The sequence below is a fragment of the Protomyctophum parallelum genome (genome assembly GCF_964188405.1).
Source record: "Protomyctophum parallelum genome assembly, chromosome: 12".
Classification (NCBI taxonomy): Eukaryota; Metazoa; Chordata; class Actinopteri; order Myctophiformes; family Myctophidae; genus Protomyctophum; species Protomyctophum parallelum.
Genome location: NC_139712.1, coordinates 16,063,934 through 16,090,080, shown reverse-complemented (window position 1 = coordinate 16,090,080; position 26,147 = coordinate 16,063,934). Strand labels below are relative to the sequence as shown.

Here is a 26,147-nt window from a genome sequence, read left to right as displayed (position 1 = left end):
GACAATGGGTAGTGCTGCTTTGTGATTGTATGTTTTTATCAACATACAATGAATGCTGCCGGTATATGGTTCCATTTGTCAGAAATCACCGACATTATGGGGGCTCTCCAGGCCGATGGTCTGCTGACTGCTGCCAAGTGGTTGAAGTGGGATCATCGATTTGCGATCTAACGAATGGAATTCAAAGCATTGCTCATGTCTGATGATTAGACAAATCTATAGCATAAAACACAATCACCCCATCAAAGAAAATGTTTAATTTCCCCCTTAAACATGTATAACAAGTCTTATATTTCCATGATTTAAAATTATTGGTATCAGAAGATTAATTATTTACATGCGGTCCCCGACCAAATAGCTCTAGTCGAGGGAAACTGATTATACTGAATACTGTTATACTGAATTTTGTGCCCAGGGTTTAGAGAAAAGAAAAACCCAGACTAAAGATATTAATTTTGCAAATCTGCACTGATCTCATTAAATGAACCCTATGAAATCCTCAGGACTGAAATATATCCACAGGACTTTAAGCCCTGCATAGCCACAGTGTCTCATTTTGAGAAATCGAAAAAATAACTTTTTATGTTTCAATCTCAAGGACCTCACATGGCCAGGCTCTGGACACTGGTTCAGCAAAGACATGAAAACCAGCTTTGAAGGACATAAATTAATCTGACCTATGCCACAGATGAACTTTTGTATGAATATCTGAAACATCACTGTTGCCAGAAACATTTCCCAGTTAGGTTTTTGAAAATCTATATTCTTCTCCCAAATATACTGAATACTGATATTTTTAGACTCATGAAATAAAAGGACAAAATATAAATGGAATGCTACTGTGAGGCTTAACAAAAATACTATACTATGCTTTTGTCCCAAAGGTCACACTTGCTGTAATCCAAATAATATCTGAAGTTTCAATAAACAAACAAAAGCTGTCAAGAATTGTATTTGTCTGAAGACATTTGCTAAATATTTTCAGTATATACACACGCACGTATACATATGCATTTCACCCATCCTATAAACAAGGAGCAGTGAGCAGGCAGTCCGGCGCTCTGGGAGGAATTTGGGGCCGAGTCTTTCTCAAGGACACATCGCTGACCTGGTATTATACGTGGGACAACCAGGGGCTCTGGCTCCCCAGGCGGGCCCACTAACCACACAGCAATGGCCCGCGCTTTTTTTGGTGTTCAAATATCACGATCATAAAAACATGTTTCTACTCTGGCCAGTTCCAGCATCAAGGCCCTTTCAGACGGACAGACAGGGGTGGGGGGAGTGAAGTAGGTGTCGCCTGGACCAGCGACAGGTCTGATCATGTGGGACATTTAAACGTCCCGGGATGTTAAAAAAAAAAAAAAAAAAAACTCACCACAATCTCGGTCTAGTCGCCCACAGGCTTGACCAAATGAGTGCACACGACAATTTCACAGGTCAGCGAAAAATACGCTTGCGTAATCGACCCTCAACGTCCAAAATAACACGCACACCTCATTAAAAAAAAAAAGGTACGTCGCTCCCCGTCTGAAAAAGCCTTTAGACATTCAACCAGAAAAGACTCACACGCACAACACATCATTTTTACACAATGTCTTTATTTTTTTCTAATTACAGACTCATGGGTTAAAAATAAAAATAAAAAAGCAAAACATCTTTTTTTGTTGTTCAAACCCACTCCCCTATTTTCAAAAACAAAACGAAAACAAAACAAACCTTGCCACACAAAACCCTCCCCTGACCCCTCCCCCCCAAAAAACAAAAAGCTCCGCCCTGCTCCAGTATATTAAATTATTAATCAAAGCCATTAGCCCCTCGGCCTCTCTCAGACCTTGCCGTGACTGCACTGCGCATAGTCAGAAAAGGGGGGTGCCCTCAGGTCCTAGTAGATACCCCCCAAAAAACACCCCATTCTCTGGTCCTGCCTTCCTCACTCATGTCAACTTGCCTGCCTGCCGCTCAGCTATCTTGGCTCTCTCTCTATAAATTATGTGTCGGGTGGTTTTGATTGTGTGAGTGCGGTCTGTCCGTTTGCCTCGAGTGTTCATGTGTAGGACTGTTATGTGTATGTATGTGTGTGTGTGTGTGTATATATATGCAGGTGAGTGAGGCGTGTTATTTAAACGTAAAAGCGTCGTCAACGTTTGTTGTTGTAGTAAATGCCCCCCGCCTGAGGCCTGTGGTCGCCCTGCCCCCCTCCCCCCCACACGGACAAGATGGGGTGAGTGTGCATAGCGGGAGCGGAGAGAGAGAGAGACGCTGCGGAGACAGTGGGGGGGGCCTGCGCCACCTGGGGAGGGGTAGTCAGCCTCCACTGGTCCTGAAACCTGAAACGACAAGAAGTGGTCTAATATACAGAGAGAGGAGGAAGGGGGAGGACAGAGGAGAGGTGACGAGGACACGGTTGAAGGAAGGAGGGAGGGGATGGGATGGATGGGAGGAAGGGAAACGCAAGTAATACTAAAAGTACAATTTTTTAAAAAGTAGGCGGCACTCCAGCCATGAAGTAAGATATAGACTTAAAAGGAGAAACAAGGAAGAGGGGTGCAGTCTGAAAAAAAGAAAAACGAACATGCACGTGGGGAGTCTGGCAAACACGGTCCACATGACAGTGGATAATACATACATATGTAGGCCACAAGTTGGAGGCATGGTTAAGCCAACGATGGATTAAATGGATAGGGGGGGGGGAGGTGATGGGGAGGGGAGGGGGTGTTAGGGGTGGCACTGATCAAAGAACAGTAAAGACAAAGAGGAGGTAGGAGAAGGGGTAGTGATGTACTCCAATATCACAAACTAATAAAACAAAAACATAGTTTGTACATTAAAAACAGATAATCATAAACATCCGTTTCTTGTTGTTTTTAAAGTTTCTTTTTTTTGTCTTCGCTTTGTTTTTGTTTTGCGGTCGTGGGTGTAGTGGAGGTGGGGTGAGTGGAGGCTGTGTTGGTGGATGGTGTAAAAAGCAATAAGTCACAGCCAGACTAAAGGAGACACATCTGCAGCCTGAGATACCATCAACTTCCCTCACTCTTTTTTTTTCTTTTTTCTTTTCTTTTTTTTCCCCACGCCCCCCCCCCACACCTCAAAACAAAAAAATGGAAAATAATAAATCATGATCATACGTAAGCCACCAAATTCTCCAACGCTCCCCTCTCCCCCACACGGCCAGCAGATACCTTACCAGCTGTGACCGCCTCACCCTCTGCACACGCACGCTCACACACAATCGCACACCGCGGCCAGTCAGTCTCTCTGTCCAGATGGAAGGGAGTTTCTCTTTTTTTTCCTTTTTTGTCTTTTTTTTTTCTTCTGGGGGGGAGGGGGGGGGGGAGAGGAAGGGAGGGAGGGTTGGGGGGGGTCTTCTTTTATTGAATAGGGGAAAAGGGGATAGGAGACTTTTTTTTTTTTTCCTTTTCATTCATTTAGTATTTAAAAGGGAACCAATGGGGAGGGGGGGGTTGGGAGATAGTAAAGTGTGTGTGGTGGTGGGAGGGGAGGGAGGGGGGTGTGTATTAGTAAGGGGAATACCACGATGTTGTTCGCCCTCGGCCCCTGGAAAAGAGAGAGAGAAAAAGAGGGTGAGTTTTTTTCTGCTTTGCTTAAGAAGACGGAACACCAATTTCCAGGTGTGTTGTAGCCATATACTGTATAAATATGTGTAGGTGTGTATGCACTTGCAGGGCAGAAGAATGGTCTGTGGAAATTACAAATACAGTCCTTGAGGTAAACTGAGAAGGGGGAAATTAAAATACATATTAAAAGTACATAAGTGTTTAATTAACAGGAAATGTTCACCAATCACTATTATAGACAAATACCATTTTTAACGGTATCGTGCCTTTAGTCTTAACATGACAGCTCATATTGGAAGAATCAGACTAGAGTGCTGAAGAGAAGCTGAAAGCAGCTATGCCAATGGTGAGGGAAGAAAAAAAAGTGTGTGTAATTTTTCATAGATTAGGATATAGATTAGTGTGTGGGTGTGAGGGGACAGCAAAGGCACTCTCTCCCTCTTTCTCTCTCTCTCTCTCTGTGTGAGAGCCGCCTCTTGGGGGGGGGGGGGGGGGGGTGGTCACTGTAAGGAGAGACCATGAGGACAAACAGCACCAATCATATACCCCCAGCAGGACACACACACACACACACACACGCACACAGTCTCAGACACACACAAAAACACATAAGCACAAACACACGTACAGGGAATAAAAGCAAAAGGGAATGGCATGCATAATACAATTTGGGTGACAGACTTCGCTTAATAGGACTGCAGCACCACGACTTTCTTTTGCATACACACTTCAAAAAGCAACACATATCCAGCAGTAGCACAAACACACACACACCCCCACCACCAAGTGGCCACGTGAACACAGTGGTTGGTTAAGACTAGATGCTGAGGTCAGGCTGCAGGAATGAACCCTCGTTTCCGGGAGTGAAAGCTGTGGAGGTAGATGTGTGAGTTGACCTTTTTTTGCAGAATATATTTCAAACCTTGACCTTGTAAACCAGGTCAAGGTTTGAAGTATTTTAGGCACACTAATCCTTTGTAGAAAAAGTCATTTTGCACACCTACAGGTGCGTCGGAGCAGGCAACAGTCTTCACTTATATGGCGGCAGTTTATTAAGCTGTGTTACAAAGTTTCAGTCTCACAACCTTTATCAGGTATCCCTAATCCTATCCAACACCACTAGTTGGCAGCCTTCTCCATGAATCTAGACAAAAAAAGCTTTCCAGTGGCAAACTAGGTGCCATATGGAATCCTGAGGGCAAACTAGATGCTAAATGGAATGATCCTGTTAATTAATTTAATTATTAAGGGACAGACTATAGTGTTAAACATAAATGTCACCATTTCATGCACAGTAAATCAGTGTTAAGACAGTTCAATGTGAACTATCTGTGCATTTCAATCCATGTTAAATCTCCCATATGCTCACAAGGGATTAAGACAAAGCAACACAGACAGACCGCCCCAACAAGTTCAGGAGTGGAACAGTCCCAATCTCAACTACCAGAACTACAGCCTCTGGTGACAAGACTCCTTACAGAGCAACAAGTAAGTTCTTCAGCTCTGCAAGGGGGAAGAGCTAAAAGAACGGGAACAAAGCCAGACGAAATGGAACAGCCTCTGGGCACCCATTTGTGGAGAAGGCTTCTCAGATTGCCATGTCCAGTGAGTGGATAGAAGCGCTATCATCAGTGGACGATGTGTTTACATGATTGGAGGGTGATGGAAAATGCGCTGCATCGTTATCCCCAACCTTCCCTAAAGCACATCGTCCGATACAAGACAGGATTGGTGTCTGCTGTGCTGGTGATGCAGTTACACTGTTATCACATTATGTATAAACAGAGGAGTAACCATTGGCAACAGCAGTTATCCAAGTCTCATTTGTAATCTTAGTAGAGCCTGATGATTTTATGTGCCAACATTGGCCTATCACAATCACAAATGTATCCATGTTGAATATGACCAGATCTAGAGGTTTAGTGCAGTGTACAATGATGCGCTAAATTCCAAGATGTCAGATGTATCCTGTGGATCTAATCAATCCTGTAGAGAGCCTATGAGGTTAAACGAATCCTTAGTCGACACACTGAACTCTGGGAGTCTTGAATAAAATATCAGTACCTGAATTAGAATCCTAATTTTCCTCTCAGCCTCTGCTCGACACCAGGGGTGCCTTGTTCTGCTGTGAGACCAAATCTCAGTGTATAAATTGGCTGGGTTAGGGTTTCTTGGTATGTGTAGGAGTGGTTGGGGTAAGTACACAGAGTGATTAGAGAGACTGACCTTGCGGCTCAGACGCCTACATTCACAAAAGAATGACGGGGAAAGCCCAACACTTTCTGGCGGATATTTCATTTGATGGTGGGCACTCTGGTTATTGTGTTGGGTTTTTTGTCTTAAATATTCTTCCACTGATTCCAAACAAAAGTAAGTCCTCAACCCCACTGCACAATTACTGCTGCTCTATCTAGACAATAGAGCTGTGCTCCCAAATCTTTATCATGATTCAGAAAATAAAGTTCTAAGTGCTTTGCGGTGACTGGCATGATTAAGTCAGAATATCTCCCATCTCAAAACTGGCATGCTGAACTCAGCTTCTGTCTGAATATAGTACAACATGGCTCCCTCCACAGCTCCAACTCAACCCACAAGAAGCATATACATTGAGACTCGCAGTAGACTAGTCTCTCAACATACACACAGATGACTAGCCTGGGCCAGCACAATGCATGTTGATCATTGTCACCCTAAACATGAAAATGTATAACCACATTTTCTGCAGAAAAATACCATCCACTCTTTCAAAATACAGATTTTATTTTATTAATTTATTACATTCCATTAGCATTTTCAGCTGGTCCCACTGAGAACCAGTTGGCCCTGCGAGTTTCAGGCTACAATGGAAGCTCAACCAGAAAGAGAGACAGAGTAACCTGGCAGTGAGACCCACACCCCATTACCGATGTGTGCAGTGAAGCAAACAGAGCTTTCCGTTCCAATCATTATAGAAGGCTGTACAATAAACATTATGTGCAAAGCCAAGCCTGTGCACAGCACTCTGATCTTCACCAGGCTTTATATTAATATATAGGGGTGCATGAAAGGGGGGAAATTAATGCTCTCCAATGGTTTATATAGGATAAGCGCAGAGTAGTTGCTTTCTAGGCAACTATAGGAACCAAACGGCATATCACTTTCATTAACTTAATTACCAACCGGATGTCATAAGTAAGTGCCTAACACAAACAGTCACTATTAATCCATTTTGGGCGGGAGCCGGGAACCCCTTTTGGTGTTAGCATTACGTTGTGTTTTAGCTATTGAAAAATAGCAGTTCTACAAGCTGAGTGGCACGCTACGAGCTTGTAGGTCTGCCATTTTTGAAAAATCGATCTCAGGTCAAAATGGGTTAAACTCCTACTTGGGAGTATAATAGAAAGGATATCCATCGAGGCATTTTTGTAAAATTGAGTACAATGTATTACAAGACTTAAACAGGCGCCTGACAATTCAAACAGGCATGAAAGTTGTCCATGTAGTATGACCTGGGAGAGAGCATGTTGCTGTGCACAGAGAGCCTGCTGTGACTTCAGTGAAGAGTGTTGTGGTTGGTGATGTTGCATGCAAAAGGCCCAGTCAACTAAAAAACAAACACTGGTGTGATGTGATTCAAACCACTTAAAACTATATACACACACACTTCAATATTTTATACTATGGCCCCTACATCTACAACAAATCTCTTTGCCAAGATGGCCAAACTACTAACTCACTACACAAAGTGTTGTGAGCTTCTATATCTGCCATTTCCACCCCCAGAATATTGGGGACATTCAGGACTGCTTGTGCATGTATATGCAATTGATATAGGAGGAATAGTTTACTTTAAAATAAGCTCAAGTTATCAAGCATATAAAAAAAAAGGCATTTAAATCCACATGCCATGCCATTTTCTTTACCTTTTTATGATCAACATCTGAGAACAGTAATTGGCCAAATGGCCTTGACCCTTCACATACTTGCCCTCTCTGGCCTTTACATATGAACCCTCTTCTCTACCATCTTTACGACGAACTCTCACTCTTCTGATAAGATATGATACTTATTTACATTTCTAACTTTATAGGATTGGCATTTTTCCATTGCATAGAACAGGCTCAACTAAAAAATTTCAGGTTTTCTATTAAGCAAAAGCACCTTTTCTGGTATCACTTCCATGGAGGTTGGAAGTGAGCTGAGGCATTACCAAAAGGTGATGTAAAAACACTGCAGACAACTCATAGTCATAGGTGTGAGAGAATAGTCACTAGGGTGATTACATTAATTGTGACAGTATGGACTCCCGAATACTGTATAGAAGCTACAAAATATTGTTACTTCAAACTACACACTACTGAGTCTAAAATAAGTAACTGCATGCCCCATTTTTAACCAAAAATGTTATACGTTTTAAGCTATAATTTTGTAACTGTACACGATAAATAGATTGTGTCTAGACATCATTAGCTTTAACATTGTTTAGGACTCTCCTTTGGAGAAGGCTGGACGTTGTGACCAGCGGCTACACTGAGGGGGTTCTATCTGCAGTGGAAAACGAAGCTGGTCAAGTCATGCCGGTTCTATGCAATGGAAAAGCCACTAGTGGGCATACCCTATGCTGACTCCTCCAAGGCTGTTCATTCCTTTCCATCCATAGCTCCATCCCTGACATTTCCTGGTAGAGCAATAAAGGGGAGACAACTACCTGAAACACTACATCTGCACTTGACTGTGTGATCCAATTCACACAGCAGAAGTCAACAGAACACAACTCTATGGGCAATAAGAATGGCTCCTCTTCTTCCATGCTGGCCCTTTCCTCTCTCTCTCCCTCCCCCTCTGGTGTCAGAGACAGTGTGTGAGAAGGTGGTGTGTGTCTGTGTGTGTCTTGTGCTCCCCAGGGTGTGCTGTGTGTAAAGTGGGTCGTCTCGGCATTGGCTCACCTGAAGGCCCGTCCTCTGCCCCTGGGTGCTCCCGTATAGCCGCTGTAGTATCGCGCACGCGACGAGGAGAAGTTTCCTCCACCACCACCACCACCACCCCGTGAACGGAAACGCGCCCGGGGGAAGCCGCGGTCTGTGGTGCTAATGCCTGGCCTGTTTGTTCTCTTAGCGCCGACCTGAGGATGAGAGTAAGGGAGGTTTATTAGGCACACAGGTGACACCATTGTCAAAATGAAGACAGTGTCCAAAAGGAGGGAAAAAAGATTGACATACGGCAGGATAAGAATTAGCCAGATGTCTTAAAGTAAAGGTGATTTTCCACTTTTAAGTCTTGACTGTCTTGGAATTCATACGAATTGAGCGAGCATCAGACAGTACAGCTACAAGCATCCGAATGTGAAGTGAGCAAACAGTGTATCATTTTTCTACGCTCACCTCGGCACTGCAGCAGTACCCCCTGGACCTGGTACTACGGCAGCCTTTGCTTGTCTCTCCCAAAGGGGTCCTGTGCTGCTCCATTAACAATTCTCTACATAAAGGTTTGAGAGGTCCCAAAAGAAACTGACACTTGGTTGTGAAAACCAAACAAAAGCTATTTTCGTGCTCGAACAGACCCAGCCAGCCATGGTCAGACCCAGCTATTTTCGTCCTCGGACAGACCGACCCAGCCAGCCAGCCAGCCAGGGACAAACCCAGGAACACACATAGGTCTGTAATGGCGTGGTTGCACCACTCAAAAAAAGACTTGATCCATAAACCTTCACTTGTCTTCACACGGCTGACCCAAATCTGCATAGCACATTTAGCAATCAAATCAAATTGTCTGATATCTTTGCTTGAGTAGCTCAGTGGTGCAGAAAAGCATGACACGCTGCAACATTCTATTCCGACTCGGCTAGGAATCTAAGTTCCTAAACTTTAGTCATGTGGCAACAGCCATACACCGTAAATTAGACTAGGCTTAGATTATACTAAGGCTGCATCGATCCACCCAAACCTTTTTAGTGATTATACCATCAGTTACTTTTGATTAATTGAATAATTGAGAAGCAAGTTATTATGCGGATACTGTGCTTAATATTTCAATTCAAATATTTTTTTTATAAATCGACTAGATTACTCTGATTAACCACGTATTACTTAATCCCCATTTTGTTTAAAAAAAAACTGCCGATCTACAAGCAAGGTCACCACACATCTCTGTTGAGAGCTTGTAGATGATTTGCATTGTTTCCACTATGAAACTAAATGGTTGCCTTTGATTTAAATAGTTTTACTATAAATTAAGAAAGTCCCATTATTTTCCAATGCCTGTTGCAGCATTACTGTCAAAACCAATTTCTCAACATTGGATTAATAGTTATTTGTGCCTTTTATAATGGCTTCTTTTATGTGAGGAAAGAAAATGTAATGATTTCTTGATACCTTCCCCCAAATAATGCAGTCAGCCTGTTAAACTCTCACCTTAATCTGCCTTCCTCTGAACAGGGACTCGTCCAAAGCCATGGCCGTCCTAACAGACTCCTTGTCTGCAAACTCAATATAGGCAAACCTGAAGAAAGAGACATAACATTTGAATGAAAAAATGTGGAACATGAAGGTGCACTTGTTGAATTACTTCATTAAGGAACAACAATACCAAGACCTTATACCAAACACGAATATGCTTTTGGCCCATAGTGTTATCACTTCAAGGTCACAACACCCAGTAAGAAGTAGTGAGTTAGTCATAATAATTGGAGGGGGTAATACTCAGTATCAATCCAACCGATTTAGGCAAGAGCTAGGCATAACCAATGTGAATGTCGACTTTGTTGGTCGTTTCAAATGCTTTGTACACACCCTCATATACAAGAAAATGCAGTGATAGACATTTCTACTAACTTGCTGGTGTGAATTTGGTTTTAAGCAATTGGAACATACCATAACATGATAGTCTCATGTAGCCAGACAACTATTCCACAATCTCCAAATTCCAAGTAAGGAATCTGGCATTTCCGTTCACAAAAATATATTTTAAAATATCTTTATATTTTAATTATTTATTTCATTTCTGCTTAGCAGTAAGCTATATTATGCTTAGATGATTTCGATATATATATATATATTAGGATACATTTGAGCATAGGAACTAAGGCTGCAACAACGAATCGATTAAATCGATAAAAATCGATAATTAAATTCGTTGCCAACGAATTATCTTATCGATTATTATCGCGGGTGTTTTCCAACATTAAAATGTAACGTAAAGCTGCTTTCTTTTTACCGTTCCGTAACGGCACTAGGCTGAACGAACAATATGCAACGGGTCGGTATAAACACAACACAGGGCGCGTTCGGAAATAGCGCACTGAGCGCACTGTGCAATGCAAACTAATAGGCGAGTGCGCTCCCGGTGTGCATTTCCAAACGCACCCATATATTGTCTTGAACGTGACCAGAGCGCCCGGTCCGCATCTACCCCTCTCTCTCCCAACTAACTTCAGTCTCCCCCACACACACACACACACAGAGGGAGAGCGTCAGCTCTGTGGCTGCGATGATCTGCTTGCAAAATGCCCCAAACAGGTCCCAAAACATGGCATTTGTGAGCACGGCCACTGTCCATATTTGTTTGTCTTATGACAAAAAATGCTCCACAATGTCTGAATCTGTGAGCTTGCAGGCTGTCTACGACGAGCACTATAGCAGTGTAGCTTGTTAACGATCGTTAGCTCCTCATTGGTTCCACCTGTGTAATCACAGCAGCGCATTGGAGTGGGCACAGGGCAAAAATCTCCGTGAAGTGAACGTTTTTGCTTAATGATTTATTCAGTGCTGTTTAACTTTAGCAATATGTGATACTAGAGCCTAGACCCTAGAGAACATGCCAATATGGCTGCTATAAGAACGGTTTCCCCTATCAGCTAGCATGCTACTTAATTGTGTGCACTGTGTGTGTGTGTGTGTGTGTGTGTGTGTGTGTGTGAGACTGTGTGCGTGCGTGCGTGTCCACACAGACTGTGTAGGACAGTGGTTCTCATAGTGGGAGTTCCAGCTACATTATAGATAGTTAGGAAGTAAACCAAGTGGACCCTAAAGGGTCTGTAACAGAGAGTGCAAAAATGGAACCAAATAACTCACAATTGATTTTACCATAGAAATTAAAAAATAAAAATTGGGGTCCCAGAGATAGAAATGGAAAGAGACAGTCAGCTATACACGGTCAACATTACAGATTACAGTATCATTACAAGTAGGAATGGCAATAAAATCAAATTGGATAAAAAAAGGGGGTAAAATATTAATTTTGAATGAGTATTCATTTTTATTGTCTTTATTGTTAGTTACAACATGCCTAAAATAATTTGAAGCTAATTTTTTTAAGTAATTGCAAAAAGGTGCCATAATCCGATTCATCGATTCATCGTTTAAATAATCGGCCGATGAATCGATTATGAAATTAATCGTTAGTTGCAGCCCTAATAGGAACATGAATGGTGATTTTCTTCTTTGGCTGGAAAGTTTGTGTGCCATTTTGACAGGTGATAACTAATCATAATTTGACAAAGTCAGCATGGCTGACTTTGTTTTGGCCAGCTAATGTGACCCTGTAGGACACACTGTTTTCAGGAAGGATGCAGGACAAGATGATGTATTATTAATCTTTACCCTTTGGGATGCCCTGTAAATTTGTCACACAGGATGGTGACTCTGTTGACCGAACCGCAGCCGTGGAAATGAGCCTCCAGCTCCTCTGCTGTGGCTCCATAGTCCACCTGAAAGACAGGAGAGGTTACAGGTCTCATTCACAACCAAATACTCATGCATTTTAACACTAATCCATTTACTTTGCATATAATGTAAAAGTAAGTAAGTAGCCTTGCCGAGCCATGAGGCCCATAGGGCAGGAGCTTATCTCCTGTTTCTGTAGCGTGAGGCAGCTTGATGTACAAGTACACCCCCTGGACATGACGCTAGCATGTCGCAGGGACTTACCCCCAATCCAACCCTTGATGCTGAGTGTCAAGCAGGGAGGCATTGGGTCCCATATTTACAGTCTTTGGTATGACCCGGCCGGGGGTCGAACCCCAACCTCCCAGTCTCAGGGCGGACACTCTAACCACAAGGCCACTGAGCTGGTTGGTTGCATATAATGGATGCATATAATGTGGCAACTTTAAAAGCCCCCAGGAGTTGGGCCCCCCCGGATCGCGATGGATCGAGTGTCAAATGGGTCACCCCACGGGCCCAGCCGCGGCGGCGATCCGCTTTTCGGTCAGCATACCAGGGTATTGGTCGTCTGATGATAACCCACTAGGCTGGCAGTCGACCAACCTGTCGGCCGAGCTCGGGAGCTAGGTCCCCCGGGGACCACATCGGAGCGAGCGGGCGTAGTTTTAGGGCGCCCCACGGGCCAAGACGCGGTGGCGATCTGCTTTTCGGTCATGCGATCCGCTTATTGGTCATCTGGTCATGACCTACTAGGCTGGCGGTCGACCAGCCTGCGGCCTGGCTCGGGAGCTCGGACGGACGGAGGCGGGCGACGTCGGAGGCGACCGGGCTGAGACGCGGCGACGGCCCGCTTTTTCGGTCATGCACACTTGCACAGGGTATTGATCATGACCTAGTGGGCTGACGACCGACCAGCCTGCGGCTCGGCTCGGAGCCCCGACTGAGCTTTTTTGAAAGGTCGATTAATTGAGGCGATGTGTCAATGACAGCTATATTCTACAACATCTTATTTTGTGAGAAATTGTCTCAAATTATGCCTTACACAAATGTGAACACAATTAACAGGGGAAATGTAGCTAAACCTGACCTGAACCTGAAATGGAAGACTGTTATTAATTATACCGAGACAAAAACTAAGATAAGAGAGTAGTGACCTACATTTCCAACGTAAATTGATCTGCCGTCTGCTTCCATCTTTTCCTCGATTGACATGATGACAGGACCGGCTGGACAAAAAGGGAGAAATGTTTTTTCTACATCCATGATCAATGCCAAGGAAATAACCCCATCATCATGACTAATGGCACAGTTCTTTAATTAATGTATGCCTAAATTAACATCAATCACATCAATCATTTAATTGTGACTCCTTCATTGAGCCGGATCCTGAGTGGGCTACACTGAGGACACGGATCCAGAGAAGCCTCTTTAGCAATTAATTTGCTTGTCTACAGATTCTACGCATGTTATGCAGGGGGTTTCACTAGCACCAGCTGCTGGTTATGATGGACATGTGTCCAAAGCAGTCAACTATTTACATCAAGGAACGTCGCAGAGCTGATACACATCGGCACACATTAATCCTTACATTTTTAAAATATTAAATCCAAGAATTGATTCATTGCCAGTGTTACATTAACCTTCTGGACCAAAACCCAGAAATCAATGCAATCCTACGTAGTAACTGGCATATTGGTAGGTTTCCATAACATACACCCAAACCATTGGTAGTTGGTACCCCGACAGACCTACATATAAACCCAGACCTTTGTTTTCCAGACTCTTACCTGGCGGAGGGCTAAGGTTCATCTGTTTCTCCACCTCGTTCTGAAGCTCCTTTAGTTTCTCCGCCTCTTCCTCCATCTCTCTGACCCGGGCTTTGATAGCCTCCAGCTCCTGAACAAAGACAATAGAACAATGGTATGATCAATACATGCTGTACAGTTGTGGACATGGTCCAATTGGTCCACACCAGGGTTGCTGCGGTGTCCGGTGTTACATGGTGTGCCGGCTGACACCGATATACAAGTCAATTGCGGAGTGGTGTGTATCACTGTCAGAGCAGTTCCTCTGGGCTAGTAGAGACAAGAGTCGTAAGAACACAAGACTGGTATGTTTCAAATTAGTTTTAAATATTCCAAAACAATATGTAGCATATTGAGAAATGAATTATGGGCTCAAAAAAATATATATATATCTTTTAACTTTAAAAATCTTGTAGCATGAGAACGCTTTTTTGGCGCACCCACCTAAATTTGAGGGTTTTTTTAATGAATAAAAATCATAGCATTGCGGTTTACTTAAACACATGGTAGAATTTATGCAATATCTTGGGCCAGGATTTAAAAATGTGTCCTGGTCCTGGCTGTCTGTCAACCAGCAATCTCTCTGAGACAGAGGTAACTCCAGAGGACCCTACACTGATACATCACATCTTCAGCTGTGGTTTTTGTTCACCTTTATAGACCATTTGGATAATATAATTTGATTAGCAAATGATAACAATTGCAATGTAAATGCAATGTATATGTGTATGAGGGTGCATATTGTGTATACCGGTAGTCTCCAGTGCAGATTATTTTTGTGTTGTCATACATTTCTCACTAGGCATCTTTCAAAAGAAACTCATTTGCCGAAATATACCAGACTCGATCTCTGCCTGACAGTCACATACAGTCTCAACTCTCATTCACAGACAGCGCTTTCCTTTCTCTCAGTAGCCAGCTCGGATCCTTTCACAACTTCAAATACTTTGTGATATAATAATTAACTTTATATGACATGCGCCGGATTTGACATTAACACCTGCAGATAAATAAGTGAAGTTTGCTACCAGGTTGCCTGAACGGGAAAGTACACATTTTGAGTGGGAATGTCTTTAGTTCGCTATAAACACAAGATGAGATATAACGGTGGTCAGAGTGCTCTGTGTCTCTCTACCAAGTCCCTCTCCCCCAGAAGCTTCATACGGTCCCACAAACCCAGCTGAACCAAGATGATGTCACCTACCCTGTCTGCCCCGCCCTCTTCTCTGTACACTTTTACATCCACTCAAAAACACACCTGTTCTCCCTGACCTTTGAACCCATTTAAACCATTCATACCATGTACGCCACATTTACCTTCTGTTCTTTGTGCAGTTTGTGTTTTGGTTACATTTTATGCAGTGTTAACTCTTGTGTTTTAACCCGTTATACCTGCCATACCCATATTCGTTTTGCTGGACGGCACTTAAATATATTTCGCATAAACAACCTGGTATTCAATTTTAAAAGGTTGAGAATCGACGCCCAGGTGGTGTGGTTTTGGCGCCAGGGATAGTTATGTAATGTTGACCCCTAACAGCAGTCCAACAGGCTTGCTTATCGGCCTGGATCTGAATAAACATGCTACTTGTATTTACGGTAGTCTGCTTTAAACAGCCAGTGGGACACACACAGCCACAGTAAGACTGCTATTAACCCATTTTGGGCGGGAACCCCTTTTGGTGTTAGCATTATGATATGATTTAGCTATTTTTCAATAGCTTGTAGGTCTGCTATTTTTGAAGAATCGAAGAACGACTGACATAGAAACATAGCTTTTTCAGAAAACTGTCAGGCTGTAGAAGACATTTTTAGAATCTGATCTCAGGTCAGAATGGGTAAAGGATTCTACAACACGTGTGACATTATCCAGTAAAGAGTTATGGATCATCTCTCATTGCTGGCTCTGTTCTGGGTGATTGCTGTGAAGAAGCGTAAACAGTGCCGCCTGCCTCCTGGACCCAAGGCGCTTCCTCTCGTTGAAAACCTCCACCAGCTGGACAAACAAGACCCATTTAACAGCCTGGCCGAGCTCAGTGAGACCTACGGGCCGGTGATGACTGTGTACCTGGGCCATAAGCGGGCCGTGTTCCTGGTGGGATACGACACAGTGAAGGAGGCCCTGGTAGAGCAGGCCGATGACTTTGCAGGCTGGGGTGCACCAGCCTTCTTCGCCAGAGCTACCCGGGGATATGGTGTAATGATCAGCAACGGAGATCGCCACCGTCAGCTCCGCCGCTTCGCCCTCAGACTTTGGGATGGGACGGAAAGGCATGGAGCAGTGGATCCAAAAGGAGGGCAGACACCTCGCAGCACACATAGGACACTGAAGGCGCGCCCTTTGAACCCCACGTTCTTGCTGAGCTGCACAGTGTCCAACGTGACGACCATTATCAATAACATCATCATCTTTAGCAGCCCCCTGGTACAGCTGTACAACACTCCGATTCACGCTCAGCGTGCTCATCTAGTAGCCCAACATACAGGAGCAAATGCAGCAGGAGATTGATGACGTGATTGGACAAGGGAGGTGCCCAAATAGGGGGGGGACAGGAAGTCCCTCCCCTTCACAGACGCAGTGATTAATGAGATCCAGCGGTTCCTGGATATCGTTCCTCACTACGCAATACAAGACATCTCCTTCAGGGGCTACAGCATCCCCAAGGGAACACTGATCATCCCCATGTTGCACACAGTCCTGAGAGACAAAGGCCAGTGGGCCACGCCATGGTCCTTCAACCCCCAGCACTAACTTTAAGAAGAACCCTGCTTTCCTGCCCTTCTCTGCAGGAGGGCGTCAAGAGGGCGTGTGTCGGAGAGTCGGAGAACAGGAACAGCCAGCTGTTCCTGTTCATCGCATCGTTACTGCAACGCTTCAGCTTCTCCTGCAGCGCTGGTCCAGACTCCATCGACCTCAGCCCGGAGTTCAGCAGCTTCGCTAATGTGCCCCGCAACTTAAGTACCACATCATCGCCACGCCCCGGGCGCTACCAGTGCATTGGTACACACACACACACACACACACACACGCACGCGCTAATCTCCGGCACCGTTGGCCCGGTCGCTGCCAAACTCTGTACACAATCCATGGATGCCAATTCCGAGCCTCTGCCCCAAATTCAGTTGAAAGTCAGATGGACCCTCCTCCAGGTGATTGCCTGCATGCATGTTCAGCGCTCCACCAGCACCACAAACCAGGGCCTTTTCACCATGTTGTCATAGTGCTTGGTAATTGGGAACAATCTGTACAGATGAAACCCACATTTGTATATGAAACAAATTGTGTTGCTGCTTGTTGCACACACATTTTGCTATTGCTGTTACACCATATTTTATCATTGTGTTCCACTGTACGCAATGTTATGCCACAGAATATAGAACACGCAAAAAAAATAGAAGTGATTTATACTGTATGGAAATAGCTCTGCTCCCTTTCATAAAAATCAATAAGAAACTGCTTTCTAATGCTAAAATGAATAATGACCCATGAATTTGTTGTCAGTCAGCATGGCACTGTGCGAGCAAGATACTGGATCACTGTGTGTGTGTGTGTGTGTGTGTGACTGTGTACTGTGTAGCGGGGGTAAGAAGGTAAGAAAGAAAGAAATAAAGGTGACTGGCCCATAGGCAACCATACTAATAAAGTGTTACAATTACAATAGTCGCCCTCACTACCAGGTTGCTGACACTAATTAACGATATCTTTGGGGCAAGTGGATATGACCTGAGGGCAAGTACAACATGACCTGTATTTGCTCGACTCAGCAACACAGCAACGGAACAACACTGCTCCGTTGTCAATCTGAATGCCAATACCAGTAGCACAAATAACTACTGCTAGTGGTTTTGGTTCACTTGGCGTGCGATGCAACCCTCTCTGACATCATGGATATATTTTTTAAGCAGCTGTGTTGGACATAACTATGCCTTTTTGTTGATCAATACTGAAACATATAGAACTAGAAAAAGTGCCCTTCTGGGCACAGGTCTCCACCAGGATAGGAATGTAGGACATTGCAGCTTGCCTTCATCTGGTGGTTGGATAAAAGGGCAACAAAAGTAAATTAGAGGTAAAAACACTTTTCGGCCAGTTATAGCGCCACCTTGAGGCTGAGTTGAAATTGTTCATGTGGCATTTCTTCCTCTGCCTAGTGGGAATGTGTGTGCACAATTTCACGGAAAACACGCGATGTGTTCATGATTTGCAGCATTTTGTTTGAAACTGAGCACTCCTGTGAACTTTGGAAGCCAATCTTAACCAATCAGGATGGAGTGCAAAACTTGTTTTGCACAAAACGGCCTCCTGGTAGCGCTATAACAGGGCGTTCTGGAAATTTTGGGGCAGAGGTTCATCGTTGGCATCCAGGGAGTGTGTGTGCAAAATTTGGCATCGACCGGGTTAACGGTGCCGGAGATTAGCTGCTCACGGACACACACGGACGGACGGACGGAGTGCAAAACACTCTCCCCCCATGCCTTCGGCCTGGTGGAGACAACAAATATACATTCCTCCTGTAACTAAAGAGACTATGCTAGGCAGCTAACTTACAGTTCAAATCGCATTCTTTGATTGATTGCTGTAAACATAACTGACACAAGTTGCAGTATCCAGACATCAGTTAAGAATTGAGTGCGAGACCGGTCAGCTTGCAACACGCTTTGTATTCTAACCAGCTACAGTAGATGGGTTTAATTTTTTACGGATTTGTCTTTGAAAATATAAACAAGGCTTTGCTGTCAAAAACATACAGTTGCTGTAGTAGTCAACTAGAAAGGATAAAGTTATTCGCTCTCTCCTCCTCCTACTTATTCAGTAACAGCATTTGCTAAATAAAATGCTAATTAATATAGTCCCCCCCAAAACATGGCACAATAAAAACAGATCTTAAAAAAGAGGCAGGAGGCTAAGAGATTTACATTTCAAACAACGGTGATGAATGAATTTGAATGAATTACAGAGGCCTTGGACCGTCAACACCAAATCTGGAGAAGGGAGTTTAATGAATGAGCTTGTCACAATGGCAGCCATCAATAATAGTATGCCAGAGGCTGGCTGCTGCAGCCTAAGCTGACCCTGTGTGTAGTGACAATGTGGACTGGATAGGCAGGCTCACATATGACCTCATGTTGAGGTGAGGCAAGTTGTACTGACAATGTGGACTGGATAGGCAGGCTCACATATGACCTCATATTGAGGTGAGGCAAGTTGTGACTGACTGAATGTCGCTTCCCGTCTGAGCATAATTCTTTAAAAGAAAAGTAGTACCATGCTAATTAGTATTAGTTTAGGGCTTCAGATTGCACCCATTTTGGGCACACATGCGCTCACAAATCTGTCAAGTTCATAGGCTTTGGTGATTAAACTGGTAAAAGAGAAAAAAGGCACCACCTCCAAAGTACTTCACTCCAATTAAAACTCATTTACTGCCTAGGGCGAGTTTAAAACAAGACATTAAACCGTCCCCCACAAACTACACTGGCTCTCAGTCAAACAGAGAATCCAGTACAAAATCCTTTCTACCACCTACAAGGCACTCAATCTGGCTCCCCCCTAACTCTCTGATCTTCTCCAACAGTATGTCCCCTGCTGTTCCCTCATGTCCAGTCAATGAAGCCAAGCTCTTGGAGGTCCCCCAGGCCAAGTACAGTGCCTGGGGGATAGGGCTATCCCCTTTGCTGCCTCCTCCCTCTTGAATGCATTCCCCCTACCTCCCCTCCTTCAAATTCCACCTCTTCAGGATAGCTTTTCCTAGTTGAGGTCTAGGTCTCTCCAACCAGCGGCTTGACTAGACGTCAGTAGGCCTCCACGCAGGCTGGTTACCTCGGGGGAGCCCACTGCACCCTTGACTCTTCTGACTTCCTCCACGTTCTTACCGGTATTAGCCTACCCTACACTCCACCAGAGCTGTTGGGGGACGGTGCATGTGTGTGCTAGCAGCAGCAACCACCGGGCTCCGCCACACTTTGGTCAACTCAACTGTCATTGCATCTCTGTATGTATGCATTTATAATTTTATTTTACAGACATGAGTGGGCGGCCGTGGGGCCCGAATGCCTCTGGGCCCCAACGCAATTGCGTTCTGCGTCATGCTAGTTTGTCTCCAACCCATGCTTAACCCACTTAGATCAGGATTTAAAAAAATCTGCCTCAGGTGCAGAAAGCTCTCGTTTATGAACACTAGACCTGTACGTGGCTACATGGCCGTTGAGAGCCTACTTGAGAGCGATACAACTTGGGAACCTAATAATTAGGGATGGAGCCCGAAAATCGGGGTCCATTACAAACCCGGTTCGGCATTTATCGAGACCCGAGTATCAATAAGCGGTTGGCTTGTCGAGTCCGTTATCGGGTATAGCGGCAACGGCTGACGTTATGGGCCACTCGCTATGAGGGGGCTGGGACCAAGGACTGTATAAAGAGGACAAGAAGCGAAGACCGTACGGGGACGCCATGTTGCTCACATGGTGCTCCATGGAAGGAAAGAAACATGCGCAGTTGCAGACCAAGGAAGCTGATCGCGAAAGTGTTGGCTGCATAAAGCCCATTGCGCACGTTTCTTTCCTTCCATGGAGCACCATGTGAGCAACATGGCGGCGCCCTTACCGTCTTCGCTTCCCGTCCTCTTTATACAGTCCTTGGCTGGGACGCGACAGGTGGTTGTGTGGTTCGTCATCGTTTTGCCATGGAAGTATGGTGGAAGACTGCAAGTGGAACATGTGACAAAGTTTGGCAACTTAAAAAAGACAAGAGGGGAGCTAAATGCAATAATGTAACCTACCACAGTTGTTGCATGCACAAAAGGGAGCATTTCGACAATGCATAGACATCTGTCCATAATGCATTGTATTAAACCCATTTGCATGTCTGCACCGAGTCGAAACAATACGGGAGCCGTCAGAGCTGCTAGCCTGGCGCTGCCAGACTCATAGCGAGGATTCACTGACGCTTCCTCCCCGCATATGATATATATTTGCGGGGAGGAAGTGTCAGTGAATCCTCGCTATGAGTCTGGCCGCGCCAGGCTAGTCAGCTGCTCTTCCACCCAAGGGCCAAGGCATGTGGTGCTTACCGTGCGACGTTGCCCCAAGTTAAAATCCAATTCATAATAATACGTTTGGGAAACTCAAATCTCTCTTCCATAGTTATAATATCTCCCACGGATGGATTGTATACTGTATAGTCTCACATAATACGTGACATATTCAATGTCACTTCTCAGTCCATCGTTGTCGAAAAGGCAGAGCTACAAGGTCACAACGCGGTGCAACCAGACGCGGTGTGAGCTTGTAGACTGGCTATTTTTGGTGTGTGACACGTCTGTCTGTGTCCCACATGGAGATCTCTGTATTTGTCTGTCTGCCTGTGTGTGAAGAGTGCAAAAACTGACTGTGAAAAGTGGAGTGGTTAAGCCATGGCAATCGATTGGCAAGCAATCAATTGGCTGAGGCAGGGGCTGGAAATTTCACAGGTGAGGGGATTTAGGCTGATTAGGCCCACTGGCAGAGCTGACCAGAGCCTTTTGTGGTGGTCCTGTAGAACCGTGGGTCCGACCAACTCGATATCGAGCACTGCACTCCCTGCAGCGGCAAACGGTTCTACTTCTCGAGTTACGAGCATTACAACCGTACGCACACAGACACGTGGCGCATTTATACTAGGATATACAGTATATTCTACCACAGGTCGTTTCGAGGAAGCAATCTGATTGGTTGAAACAGCCTTCTAGCCGGTGGTTAAACCAGCACTGTTCACCACCTAATCAAAACAAAGAATTCAGACGCTCTGTTCTCCCAGAGCGCTAGCAAACTCGGTGGCTAGGCTAGCTAGTTTATTGGGACATTTGTTTTAAGGGCAACTGTGGTATAATTGCAATATTACACTCGAGGGTGTGGGTTAACGTGATTATTGCGTGATTATTGCCACTTCAGTCGAGGAACTCGACTCAGTCTCGTTCCTGACCGCATCCCTGTCGTGGCAATAATCACGTTAACCCACACCCTCTCGTGTAATATTGCTTAAATCAGTTTGTGTGCTGCAGTCTCTGCTTCACATTGTGGTGTTCAGAGTATGGGTTTTATGCCGTTCAGACTATTGGCATAGAGGCAGCCTAGAGACGAATCAGCCAATCACAAAAAAGTGTCAACTACAGTCGATACTAGAAGTAGTAGCAAATGTAGTCCAGGCCCTTTTCAAGCACCTGGCAATTATAGTAAAGTCAAGTTACTTGACCCAACAGTACTAAATACATAATTGAAGTTTCATGGCCAACCTTACTTTTGTTGGTGTGAACTGTGAAGAATAAACATTCTATCATAAATATCCATTGAACTGTGTTAGGCATATTATACTTTTATTATATTGCTATATAAGCCTCATTCGCTGTTTTTGTGGTATGAGGTCTTCGAGTAAACCTGAGACCGGAAAACCCCCAGGATCCCACCAGGACCGGGCTTGGTTCCATCAAGAAGTGACTAGGGGCAAGCTGCCTGCATGCCTTGGGTCACCTGACTTTAGTAAAGAAGTAGTAGCGCAACTCTGTGTAGACATTAGACAACAAGAAATAAGGCACGATGGATCCAGTCTTAACGTTGGCATTTCGGTGCCTCTGTGTTGTACAGGTACAGTCCAACATCTCTCTGTACTGCTCTGGGTCGGAACTCATATTGCATTAGTGTCCAAGTGTCGGAACTCCTAATTGCTCCTGATGGGCAGGTTGGTGCCTGCATGGTTTCATTGGTTTCCTCCACCACCAGTGTATGAATGGGTTAGTGTAATGCACAATGTAAAGCACCTTGGATAAAGGCGCTATATAAATGCACCATTTACCATTTCTAATAATATTCGGCTCTGGGTACATTTTTACAGGTCTATTTTGGTCAAATTGGACCCATGAAGTCCTCCAGTTTGAGAATTGTGTGTAACATCTTCTAAACAGTCTCAATCCAAACTTGACAGACGTCAATAGACATTCAGAGTCAATTGTAAAAAATGCAACTAACGAAAAACGGATTTATTGAAATCCAATTCACTGGTGAATACTGCTGCACGATGGTTGAATAAGAGTTAATGTTTTTGTTATTAATTGACACTGGGTCAGTGGACCAGGGCCAGCCCTCTCCAGCTCAAATAAATAGCTACGGGCATCCTATTGAAATGCTAATTCCTCATCTAGTGATTTCTGGCCTAGAGGGGGCGGGTGCCGGCGAGTAAGGCGGTGGATTGGTTGGTTCACCGATCTGAGTGCCCGTCCCACAGCCTCCCTGGTAGAAAACAGAAAACACCAACGTCACCCAATTTGGAGCGATACGCCTCTGCACCGACTTCGTATGCCAAAATTTCCAATGGGTTTCCCCAGGCTTTTATTTTTGAGTGAACGAAAATAAAAGTCTGGGTAACGGTGAGGCTAGTATACTTTATGCATAAACCAATTTAAAAAAAACTGGGGCACTTTATCTTCACTTTTTTCTCCCCATAATTCATTCAATTATCCTGTTCTGCCTTTTTCAGCAATACAGCAGTAATGGCACTCCAGCTCTCAATTTAAATAATTTAAAGGTTGAGTAACTTCTTGACCAAGCCGGTTCAAAGGACAAAAATCTAATAATGACATGGAAACACTATAATAATAAAAAATAGAATCACTACCCAGAATGTGTCATAATAGGATGACCATTCAAATGTTTCACTTTGAATCGAAGGGGGTGACCAGTTTTGAGATCAGACCCCTCCACCCACACACACCCCCCCCCCCCCACACACACACACACACTAAATAATAGAGGGAAAAAAATCATACAATGAACATGGGGGTGCATGATTCCTCAGTGGAGTGGGCTCTCATTTTTGACAGTGCTGCACTGCAGCACAGTAGGAGTTGCTCCAGCTCCATCCAGGGTCGCTACCATTAATGACATGGATTTGTTTTCAAACGAATGTCCGACTCAGAATCCTAACACATGGGGTATTTAGCATCAGATCGGTACTACTACAAGGTACTACTACAAAATACACTAGTTGATGTACAAAACAAATATTGATATTTGGCTTTTCGCCCTTTATAACAGAAACAACGTCTCCCTGTGCTTAAACCTTAAAACACAAGACAATGGTGGCAGTGTGACAGCCAGTCACTAGTAGTAGCACTCATACTCCTCTTGCACTTGTGACCTACAATGCTTTGACGGATCAATAACCTCCATTAATATATCTGCAGCTGTACTAATTCACATTTGCAGCAACAGTTTGTGGTATCTTAATGGGGTTACATGCATCTGGCCATCACTGCCTCGCCATCTCTCCCATTTTTGTCGCATATCCATAGAATGATCTTTCGCTCCCTCCCCTTCCTCGTAGCTCCAGCAGAAAACACTGAAGGATGCAAAACCCAGCCCCTAAAATACCGCAACCCTTTGCTTCTGCGTTTTGAGGTGTCACCATACAACACACCGAACAGGCTGACCAGCCGTGCCTATCAATGGATACACAACGCATACAACTATGCACAGGCGATTTGAAGTTTTGAACCATATGTACCAATCGACCACCTAAAGAGATTCGTGTCCTGTAATGTGAATTCAAGCTACGGATGGCCAGTCAGGTGCAGCAACACGTCTGCCATCTCTATTCTCCACCCCTAGCTTTGTCAGTCACTCGGCTAACTCGCTAGGAGAGAGCATTGACAGTGTAAGCAAACATCTCTGCAGACTGCATGCAGCTAGGGCAAAGACAAATGTCTAGCTGCACCGACACGACAATAAAGAAACGAGTCCGACACATTCCATCATTCCGGAACATCACGTTCCGTTTCCTCAACAACACACGGAGACGATGAAGCGATAGCTACCAGACTGGCTTCGCTAGCCTGCTACTAGCTGTCGCTCTTCGTCGCTCCAGTGCTCGGAAAGCTGTCGCTATACGTCGACGGTCAAGAAGAAAATAAAATATGGGTGTTTTATTACCGTGTAGCAGCAGACAGACTGGCACTGCGGAGGCTAATGGCGGCGGCCTGTCCTACCCTCCTCGCCCCTGACCGTCTCCTACATCTCCAAGCATTTTTTTCCTACGCCGAGGAGGATCCCCCCCACCACCTCTATCACCACCAGGTCCGAACGCTCTTTGGCGCAGAGAAACTGGCGGCGGGCGCCGCTGTTGCGCCAAGATGGCCGCCGGCGCCACGCGAGTCACCACCCATTTCTACTGCACTGCGTGAACCACAATGGCGGCTATTGTCGATCCTGGATGATGGCAGTTAACGCACACACTCACACAGCATGTGCCTGACTGCCACCACGAGATTTTTTAGACACTAAATATACAACTACGACTCCATTTTTATAAACGGTTAACTTGCACTCGACTAAACTTTGACATTATGGATAGGTGTACAGACTTTGAGCGAGAAAGTCGCCTGCTTAAAATAAAATCGTTATTTTCAACCAAACCGACGTGTTCGTAACGTGTTCGCGAACTCGCATCAGCACTTTTGGCCATTTGAGAATACGGTTTTACAGTCAAAAATACATCATCTTTGTCAAAGCGACACGATCGCGGGACTTAGTAGGTTATTAAAATGATTGATTCCAGACATGATGATTCTAAAACAATGCCCTTCACTCCTCTTACCGGGTCTTCAATCGAGGCCTCTCCCTCTTCTAATCCCGGCTCCTCGTCACCGACACCCGGGTCTTCCAACTCTGGATGACCGGGGTCCGAGTCTAATAGCGATTCCTCCGCCAGTCCATTGCCGAACTCCGCCATGGCCCTCCTATTCGCGTCCGTCTGTACCGACACACCTCGGGGGCTTAAACCTAGCCGGGCCCCTACTCACAGACCGGGGGGAAGAAAGGGGGAAGAAAACGGCGCAAAACGCCGCTTTAGTAGTAAAGTTAAAATGGTGAAATTAAAAAAGAAAAATGTCCGCTTCTATTCCTCGTTTTTCCACCGCTCAAAAAGAATTACACGGTGTCTATCGTTAACGTTTAAATGGCTCGCTCGCTGGTAGTGGCCGACTGGCCGTGCTTTACAGTTTATTTACTTGATATAAATGTGTATAAAAAACGAGGTGGACTCAGCGCGAGAGCACGGTGTCTCTTCAGTTCAGAAATGGAAGCCAGGGGGCGGGCTT

At 44.8% G+C, this 26,147-nt stretch overlaps 1 protein-coding gene and 1 pseudogene across 4 annotated transcripts; one reads left to right on the top strand and one right to left on the bottom strand.

The window, feature by feature from the left end:
• Positions 1-1,581: 1,581 nt before the first annotated feature.
• Positions 1,582-26,112, bottom strand: pabpn1 (poly(A) binding protein, nuclear 1). Of its 3 annotated transcripts, none has more exons than XM_083778341.1 (7): positions 25,646-26,112; positions 14,005-14,113; positions 13,376-13,443; positions 12,155-12,261; positions 9,968-10,055; positions 8,504-8,679; positions 1,582-2,330 (listed from the first exon to the last, which is right to left on the bottom strand). In XM_083778341.1, exons 1-7 carry the CDS (start codon positions 25,778-25,780, stop codon positions 2,141-2,143), a joined length of 873 nt encoding a protein of 290 aa, XP_083634467.1. In that variant the 5' UTR covers positions 25,781-26,112; the 3' UTR covers positions 1,582-2,140. The 3 variants fall into 3 exon arrangements, with proteins under 3 accessions (XP_083634467.1, XP_083634469.1, XP_083634468.1); XM_083778343.1 differs by lacking the exon at positions 25,646-26,112 and adding an exon at positions 24,982-25,122; XM_083778342.1 differs by lacking the exon at positions 1,582-2,330 and adding an exon at positions 2,874-3,558.
• Positions 15,905-19,716, top strand: LOC310868112 (cytochrome P450 2F3-like; annotated as a pseudogene). The gene is made up of 3 exons: positions 15,905-16,447; positions 16,497-17,023; positions 19,628-19,716. The product of its transcript is annotated as a cytochrome P450 2F3-like (transcript).
• Positions 26,113-26,147: the final 35 nt, after the last annotated feature.

Coding starts and splice junctions, on each gene's coding strand:
- pabpn1 (XM_083778341.1), bottom strand. CDS start 25,780: ATGGCGGAGTTCGGCAATGGACTGGCGGAGGAATCGCTATTAGACTCG. Junction 12,262..13,375: donor GATCAATTTACGTTGGAAAT/GTAGGTCACTAC, acceptor CCTGTCTTTCAG/GTGGACTATGGAGCCACAGC. Junction 2,331..8,503: donor GGCAGAGGACGGGCCTTCAG/GTGAGCCAATGC, acceptor TTGTCGTTTCAG/GTTTCAGGACCAGTGGAGGC.